Consider the following 9137-nt stretch of genomic DNA (forward strand, 5'->3'; position numbering starts at 1 on the left):
GCCAATATTTTTGGAGCTTTATGCAAACATGTTATTGACCTTAGCATCCTGTGAGTATGATTTATAATCCCTCATAAATAAGTTCACTGAAGCAGAACCAGATTCAGAAATGTGATAAATATACATTCATTTCCTTGACATTCGAGGACAAAAGTGTGTGTGTGTGTGTGTGTGTGTGTGTTGTGTCCCTGAGCTCTGTACTCAGACGTGTTTCTGTGCTCCTGTATTTCTGTATCCTTCAGCTCAAAATTCATCTCTTCTATTCCTCCATGTGAATTAAGCAGTCCTTTAGTCTGCAGATCTAAAGCCCTCTGGTCAACACATCAGTGGTCAGATCCAGATCTGAAATTCAATCTTTAATTCTGATGTAAATGGTTTAAATCTCAGACCTGTAGATTTCTCCATTTTAATACAATAAAAGGCTGAAACAGGAGTCAGTGTTTATTCTGCTCTCATCCCTGAAAGCAAGAAAAATAGATTATTTTATTTTATAATAATTTTCCCAAAGCAGTCAAAGATCATAATGATTATAACCGATTATAACCCTCTGTATCCAGTCCTAATCGTAATTTTTATTCTAGTTTGCAGTCAAATAAATGTAGAATAATTAAACGAGCATGATTTATTTTTTATCTAATATTATTATTAAATCTTAAATTATGTATATAAATAATTATTAATTATTAATTAAATTATTCATATATATATATATATATATATATATATATATATATATATATATATATATAATATTTAATTTAGATTCAAATATTAATATAATAAAAAATATTATTATTATTATTATTATTATTTTAATGTGACACTGAGACTAAATGAAGGTTATAAAATTTCCAAGCTGCTGTGTGTTTAAGCTCGTGTCACTCTTCTCTGGATAATAAAGATCCACTCCAACTGAGAAGCTTTAAAAAGTGCGACACATGAACATTAACTGGTTTTATTGTTTTTTTTCTCCTGTATGCAGCAGCAGCAGCAGCATGGAGTCGAGACCCGGTGCTCTGTCCATCTCCTTATCCGTTGTAGTAGATCACCAGAGAGACGGCAGGCTTCACGGGAGCTGCAGGAGAACAGGTCTCAGGCTCCGAGCCGCTCTTCAGCTTGCAGTCCTCCGGATTGGGCCCGGCGTCTCGGCACGGAGCCGCATCAGGAGCGTCAGCGCATCTAAAGATCCCGAGTGACTTTGTGACCTTAGAGGAGGTTTTGTAGTGGGATCCTCGATCTGGAGACCTGCACATGAGCAGATCTCTGAAGCATCTGTAGAACTGACACAACATAAAACAAACCCGGAAGAAAAGAGTGAAAATAATCTTAAAGTGCAAAGGTGCTTCAGATCATCAGCTATTATTATTATTAGTAGTAGTACTATTATTTATTTATTTGTTTATTTATTTATGTGGAACAGAAAGTCAGAAACTGATTATATAAATATCATATAAAATAATCAAAATGTTCCAGAGAAACCTTGAAGGTTAAACTAAAAAGCATTTCAACATGAAGACCTGCAGCTCAATATTCCATCAGAAGATCCTCTAAGATCATGTCGCATGTTGTTCCATAGTTTTTAATGAAGTTTTATGTACATAAAGACTTGGAGACCTTCTCGGTATCAATGCACTTAAAAAAAAACCCCGAAAAGAATAAACGTGTGATCTTAAAATCTCGTGTGAAAACATAGTGAACTTAGTATACGCCCAGAGCCCAGGTATACCTAGAGTTCCTACATCTCCTCAAGAGACACAGCACATTACTCACCAGGACGTTCCTCCACTTTTACTGATGTTCTGTCATCATGATGAGGACCAATAATGCTCAAAAATAATACATGACAGCTCGATGGACACTGTGGTCAGCGCAAGGATTAACATAATGGCACCCTCAGTGTCTGAGAAGCTCCTTGTTCTGTGATGTGTAACAGACTCGAGAAAGTCCTGCATTCTTCTAAATCTAATCTAAATAAATTTTTCAGTGACAGGACAGGAGGCTTCAGTGTTGATGGACATGATGGAGAAACTCCTGTGTGCTGACCGACACCATGACGCCTCCTGGCTGCAGATTTACTCACCAGCTCTTTCCTACAGTTAACTCTGTACTTTTTTCTTCCTCGTCTCATTCCACCTTTCCTCTCTGAAGCGGAGAAGCTGACACTCGAATCTGTACAGCACTTTAAGTCTTCAACTCGCCTCAACTCGCGGTTACCAAGGTTACGGGCTGGGAGGAATTGAAGACTGAAAATGACATACAGTGGACTTCCAGGTGGACTTCAGACAAACGTCTTACTGTCCAGAGCGGAGCTACAGCACAGGACGCGAGGACGCTTTCACTCGTCTGTTTCAGCAAATTGACCTTCGTTATGTCCAGTTGTAAAAATTCATCTGAAATTTAAACTTTTGGTAAACCACAGAGGAGAAAACACTACAGACCTGAAGAACTGTTTCTGCAAAATTCTATTTTAAAGGCAAAGTTAGGTTTAAAATACAGAAATAAACAATAAATAATCAGTAATCATCACACAGACGTATTCCCAGAGCCTCGGCTAGGACCAGAAACCCGGTCTAGGTTTTTTTTTAAGTGGTCACATGACCAAAGTTCCTTCAGACTGAGAAAGAAGAAATGCTGTATCTGATCTCTAAAGTCTTCCATGTTCACAGTGTAGACTCTTTAACAGATGAATTCTTCACATTTTCTGGTTAATTAATACAGTAAGGACCGGAGGAACCAGAGCACAAACGTCAGTTTGGTGAGGGATTCTGGGAAAGGCCTAGGTGCAGTGTTTATAAAGAAGGTTTTTACTCAGAAACACACGATGATGTAGAAGGTTTTGGTGATGGCCCTCACCTGCTTGTTCATGAAGATGTAGATGATGGGGTTGATCACGGTGCTCATTTTGGCTAACAGAGACGGCACGATGCTGGCCTCGGGCGTGACCAGTCCGGGTTCTCCGAACGTCACCACAAGGGCCATGATACCGTACGGCAGCCAGCACAACAGATAACACACCACCATGGTGACCACCAGAAGGAGAACCCGCCGTTCACGCTTACGACTCAGCACCGTGTTGATCCTCGTCACCTTCATCACCAGGACAGATGAGACACAACAAACAGGAGGGTTAAGTAAAGAAGAACGAGTGAGGAACATCACACAGGAAGGACGAGCTGCTCCTCATGGGTTCCATCATCATAACTAACGTTCTCCAAACCCACCAGGCCAAAAAGCTGACACTGGAGACTCCTTCCATAAATTAGGAGTTAATTAAACATCTGTTTATAACAGCTGTACACGTCCCCTGTTAGTGAGCTGTTGCTATGGAAACGATAAGGTATCAGAGTGAGTGCATTAATATAAAGCTGAGCTCCAGTCAGAGCTGCTGTTAGAGAGAATTAATCACCACCTGATCCACCAATCAGACCAAATCTCTCTCTCTCTCTCTCTTTCTGTCTGTCTCTCTCTCTCTCTCTCTCTCTGTCTGTCTGTCTGTCTCTCTGTCTCTCTCTCTCTTTCTGTCTGTCTCTGTCTCTCTCTCTCTCTCTCTCTCTCTCTCACTCTCTCTCTCTCTCTCCACCTATGGTGTGATGATTCTGATATTTGACAATGTGAGACTTAACACTGTTTCTTGATGGACATGGGATTAATTGGCACCCTGTTGTTCTGAATCACTCTGAACCCGTCTGTCTTTGTGTTTTCTCCTCGTTTGTGTTTCAGGTTAAAACAAAGCCCACAGGGAGCTGAGAGACTGGAGGCGTTGGGGGTGGGGGTCAGGTGACGTGGAACTGTGGTGAGATGTGGAGGAAGTGAACATCTGGAGAAAGCTTGTGCTTGTGCCTCAGCTGTGACTGCACTTCCAATTAAGGGTGATATCTCTCCAGGAGACGGACCGAATGGATGAAGGAAGGACAGGGTGGAAATTTCACTGCTTTCAGCCTCTGAGGCTGAGGAAGTAAATGAATAACAGCAATAATAATAATAATAATAATAATAATAATAATAATAATAATAATAATAATAATAATAATAATAATAATAAAATCAGCCACTTGAACAGGATTACAGAATAGAAACGAGGGAATCACACGAGTTCTCTGTATTTTTAAATATTCAGCACTCCAAACATGTGAGCAGGTGAGAGACTGGACCACAGAATAAATACAAAACATGAGGCAATAACACAATTTATTATCCTTTAACCTTTTTATATCTTCAGCCTTTATTGTTAGACGAAAAGGTCAGCAAAGTTCTGGCTGTGGAGGAAACCACTGTCTAAACACTAAGGAATATTTTTAAGTCTTTGCATTCATTTTATAGAAACACTTTTACATGAACTAGACTAAAACACAAAGATGAAGTGTGTACATTACACCAATCCCACAGTAATTAATTCATTAACTAATTATCTAACAGACTGCCTGATTCTGTTCTGTATTCCACACTCTCATCACACATCATCATCCAGGAAGCAGCAGAAGCTCGGAGTTAATCTGATCACACGCTAGATTTTTGCTGTAATTGGATCGGATCAAACGCAGACTCCTTCAGAGATTCCTCAGAGAGCCGTTAGTTCGAGGAATTAAAGGCTGAAACACCACGAGTCTGTCCTCTCTAGACTTTCAGGATGCGGAGCTGTAACGGCTACAAGGATGGAGTTTTCTGACCGACAGGAAACACACACCGGTCTGTAGTCTCCTCCTCACCTCCTGTGTACGGCTGAAAGAAATCACCGGCCTTCACCGGCGCTCATCCTCCTTTTGTCTTCTGTCTCATTGCACCATCACAGGCAACGTTCTGCCCATAAACCTTTCGAGTGACCGTGAGGAGCAATAAAGAGACGACATCCTCCTCTTTATTCACTTCTCTGCATCAGGTCAGATACGAGAGATTCTGCTTCTGTGGTCCAAAATGAGGATTTCTTTCTCATGAACAGAAACACAAGCTGCTTTTCATGCACCAGTGAGCTCCAGTAATGACCAGCAGAGGAGAAAAACCCAGCGGTCAACTGAAAGATCTGCATTAAGAGCTGATTTTTTTTTCTGTTTACTTTTCTGTCACTTTAATCCACTGCTTGGAGAAAATGCATGGCTTCTTATTTCATTCTGCAGCAATTCAGTATGTAATGGACTCCCTGTGATGTTCTCACAGCGGGCGGTGTTCCACTCTGTGCCTCACAGGTGCAAACTTCCAGCTTAAAGCTACACAGAATTTTGAGGTCATGCGTCTGAATGAAAGCTTCACTCCACAGCTTCCACCTTCTCCTTTCCTTTAAATCAGAGACACGCTGAAGATCACCAGTCTGAAATGCTGCACTTCCTCCACAACTTCAAATCTTTCCTTCCTCCTTTTTTAAAAAAAGAAGTGTTTCACTGTTCCAGCACACTCTGAAGAGAAGCTTAGAGGGGTTTTTGTCATGTATTTTATTTTTTTTCAAGTTCTTTTTATTCTCTAAAAAGGTCCTATTTTTATTTGTGTAAACTCCACTTTGCTCAGATGTGTGTGTGTGTGTGTGTAACCTGAACAGCACTGTTACTGCTTCTGTCTTTGATTAAACTGCGTCACGTGCACACGTCTCAACAATGCTCACGAGAGAGCTACAGCATTCAACGTGTAAGAAAGTGTGTAAGTGTCTGAGAGAAATTTGAGCATATTTCACATGGTTGGTGTCCAAACAGACCTCTAGCATACACACTGAGTTATTTTACTGTTTCTATTCGTTTTATTTCTGTTTATCTGTTAATATTCTAAGTGTTATCATTGTGGCAAAAGTAAAACTAGAATATAAATGTAATTAGGAGTATGGTATATTATACTTTTGTTCTTTTAAAACCTAGTCATTTATTTACACTGTAAAATACTCAGGATGCTCCACTGACTCATACAGACTGGGTTTCTTCTTACTGGAGGTCTGCGTTAATGGCGCCAGTAAATGAAGTCCATTAGTGACATTAACCCTCTACACCACTAGGGGGAGCTCTCTCGGCGATCTGCCCAAAGGCGCACTCGCTATTGAAGATACGATTCCGACAGCACATGCAGGAGATTCGAGACTCTGTTCCTATTTGTTTTATTATAGTGAAATATTTTTATTTACACATCTTTACTAAACATGTTCCATTATCAGTTTTATTCATACTTTAGGAAATTAAAAGAGGTTAGGCTTAGGTTTAAGGTGCGACTCTCAGCCTGCATTAACCTCAAACAACAAACACACACGACGGTGCCAATGAGAGCGAGAACGAAGGAGAAGCTAAAGGCACACACATCAGGGGATAAAACCTCTGACTCTCTGCTACAGAAAGTTAACCAGAAAATAAAAGCCTTTTCCTTTGTTTTTCTTTTCCCAAGAGAAGGAAATTGAAGATTGATAGCAAGGCTAGGATGATGTGGCAAAGCCAACCCAGTGCAGAGGAAAGGCTAGAGAACAGCACTGAATTTCACATACACCAACAGCGGTTTAGTCTCATCCTCACAGAGTGAGTTCTGGACTGAGAGTGTGAGTGACCTGTGAGCAGATTTTCAGCACACCAGGCACAGGTGTATCGAGTGAGCACTAATTAGAGAGAATCAACTCTCTGTCGCCCTCTGGTTGTGATCTAGGGATGTAGCAGTCTGCCCTTTACACTTAAAGACTCGAATTATTTTATTTATTTATATTTTTTTCATTTGTACCAAAAATTTCTGATCTACTACAGGCAAAATCGTTTAAAAAATAAGTCCCTGCATATTAAATATTAATGAGATCTAGTTTTTACAATCATAATTTCAATCCTAAAAGAAATGTTAGACATCTCACCTGCTTGATGGCCTGCAGCAGTTTTCCGTAGCTGTACACAATCACCACAAACGGAAGAATGAGGCAGAAAAAGAAAAGACAGACTATATAGGACACGTTGTTTGCTGTTTTAGCAGTCCAGTTGACGCTGCAGGTCGTACCGGGACCCTCTGGGACATAGCGGCTCCACCCGAACAGCGGAGGCACCACCCACACCAACGAGTAGATCCAGGAGAAAGTGATGCCCATGAAGACCTTCCTGTAGCTGGTGATGTCGACCTGCGTGGCCCCCATCATGGTGCAGTAACGTTCATATGACAGAGCAGCCAACGAGATCAGAGACACGATACCTACACCACCAAGAGAGAGAGAGAAAGAGAGAAAGATGGGGGGGTTGTGATGTTATCAGTGTGCACCTCCACAACAATCCTTTACATCTTTGTGCTTTATAAAATTTATTTAAATTTATTTATTGAAACATTTTCTACACTGTGAGGTGAAAGGACTTGCTGTAGGAAAGGAAACCCTAACCCATTACAGAACCTCATGTCATTTATTAGATATTTTGTTCCTGTTTATAGATGCAAAGAAGGAGCTCATCTCCAGCTGAAGGAGAATCAGGTGTAGGATTGAGAAGAGCGATGAGCAGAATGGAGCAGAGAGCTTCCTAACACCCTCACATCACGTTTTACACACGTGTTCACATGAAGAAACTGCAGAAAAAACTGCCCTATTCTCCCCAAAATGTAAATCTATAAACAGTCAGTTTACACTCAGGACAGTTTACATTGTTTATGATCGTGTAGATTAATGACACAGGAGTGTGTGTGATGCGCTTGGATTAGTCCGTGTCTGTTCATGTTCATACCACACACTGAGGAACACATCAACAGCCGTGAAAACAAACCTTCATCATCTGTCCACAAACACCAGAGTAAAAACAGTGAAGACTCCTTAATGCTCATTAACATCTCACTGATGTCTGATCTACAGAACACCTTCAGCCTCTGAATCTACTTCAGCATTAACAAAGTGAAAGTTCCTGGTCTTCAGAGTCAGGTTGCTGAAGAAGATCAGATCTCCACATTCACACCATTACAAGCTCTTGCAGGTGGACCACACCTCTGAGCTGAACAGATCTTTCTCAAGTAGAAGTGTTAGAGTGAGAGTCAAAAACTTTTAGAGCACATCTCACACAGCCGACAAAGAACCACTTACTACACTGACCTGCTCGCTGTTCACAGCACCGTGTTCGGACGAACATCACCGGATCTTCAGTGGCTGCTGTTTTCATCCTCGACGCAACTGAACTGTTCATTTTCATAAAGCTACATGACACTTACATAAGCCCTTCATAACACTGTAGAAACCTTAACAGTTCTGCTGTCCCTCTGAGGGAACCCTTACAGGATGGACATAGAACCCTAACGCTGGAACCCTAAAGTTTTCCATGAATAAGTGTGAGGTTCCATACAGGGTTCTTCAAGGAAGGACTAGAAAACCTGCTGTTCTTAGCTTTCTAAAAGGTTTTCCTTCTTAGCCTTTTGACAGGTTGCAGTGTTCCTCTGGATGGACAATTAAACTTTAACTTATATTTATAAATTATTTCCTGACTTTATAATTTCTTCTGAAGCTGTTAATGTCGCTATACAAATCAAACTGAATTGAAATTAAATAGAATTAAAGATCCCCAGAGGGTTCTGAGCAGTTCCAGACATGAAGAAGGAAATAATGATAAATATAATACATATTTAAAACATATTAAATAAATATTTACCGGAGGAGAGACTTAACTGAGATCTTCAGGTGAGATCTTACCGAGGAAGGAGTTGATGAAGCCGTACCACACGCAGCCGCGCGCACCGATCAGCCACCGTCCACGCGTGCTCGCGGCGAAGCTGAACGGGGTTCCGAGAACGCACACGAGCAGGTCGCTCACCGAGATGCTCACGAGCATGCAGTTGATCGGCGAGCGCAGCGGCTTGTGACGACAGAACAGCAGCAGCACAATCGCGTTGTTCACGAAACCGAACGCGCCGATGAAGCCGAGACACACGGCGACCACCACGTGACCGGCGGGACTCAGATCCCGCTCCGGGTGCGCGTGACTGCCGCTGGCGTGTATGCACGAGGCGCAGATCCAGTTGGACGCGTTGACTGCACTCGAGTAATCCATGAATCATCAAGTAGACCATAAGTGACCGAATAAATGAAAACAAACAAAAAAAACAAATAAATAACTCCAGAAGCACAAGCTGTGGAGTTACACTACCTGTGGAATACTTTACATTCACCTGAATTTAACTGCACTTTAATTCATCACTTTATTTATTTGATCATATGAAATATGCATGATGGA

General features: G+C 41.2%; 1 protein-coding gene across 1 annotated transcript; it reads right to left on the bottom strand.

Annotated features, from left to right (window-relative positions):
• Window positions 1-828: 828 nt before the first annotated feature.
• Window positions 829-9137, bottom strand: tmtopsb (teleost multiple tissue opsin b). The gene is made up of 4 exons (XM_058376738.1): window positions 8597-9137; window positions 6800-7128; window positions 2854-3087; window positions 829-1280 (listed from the first exon to the last, which is right to left on the bottom strand). The coding sequence occupies exons 1-4, from the start codon at window positions 8952-8954 to the stop codon at window positions 1029-1031; spliced, it is 1173 nt and encodes a 390-aa protein (XP_058232721.1). The 5' UTR covers window positions 8955-9137; the 3' UTR covers window positions 829-1028.

Source organism: Hemibagrus wyckioides, linkage group LG23, assembly GCF_019097595.1.
Source record: "Hemibagrus wyckioides isolate EC202008001 linkage group LG23, SWU_Hwy_1.0, whole genome shotgun sequence".
Lineage (NCBI taxonomy): Eukaryota > Metazoa > Chordata > Actinopteri > Siluriformes > Bagridae > Hemibagrus > Hemibagrus wyckioides.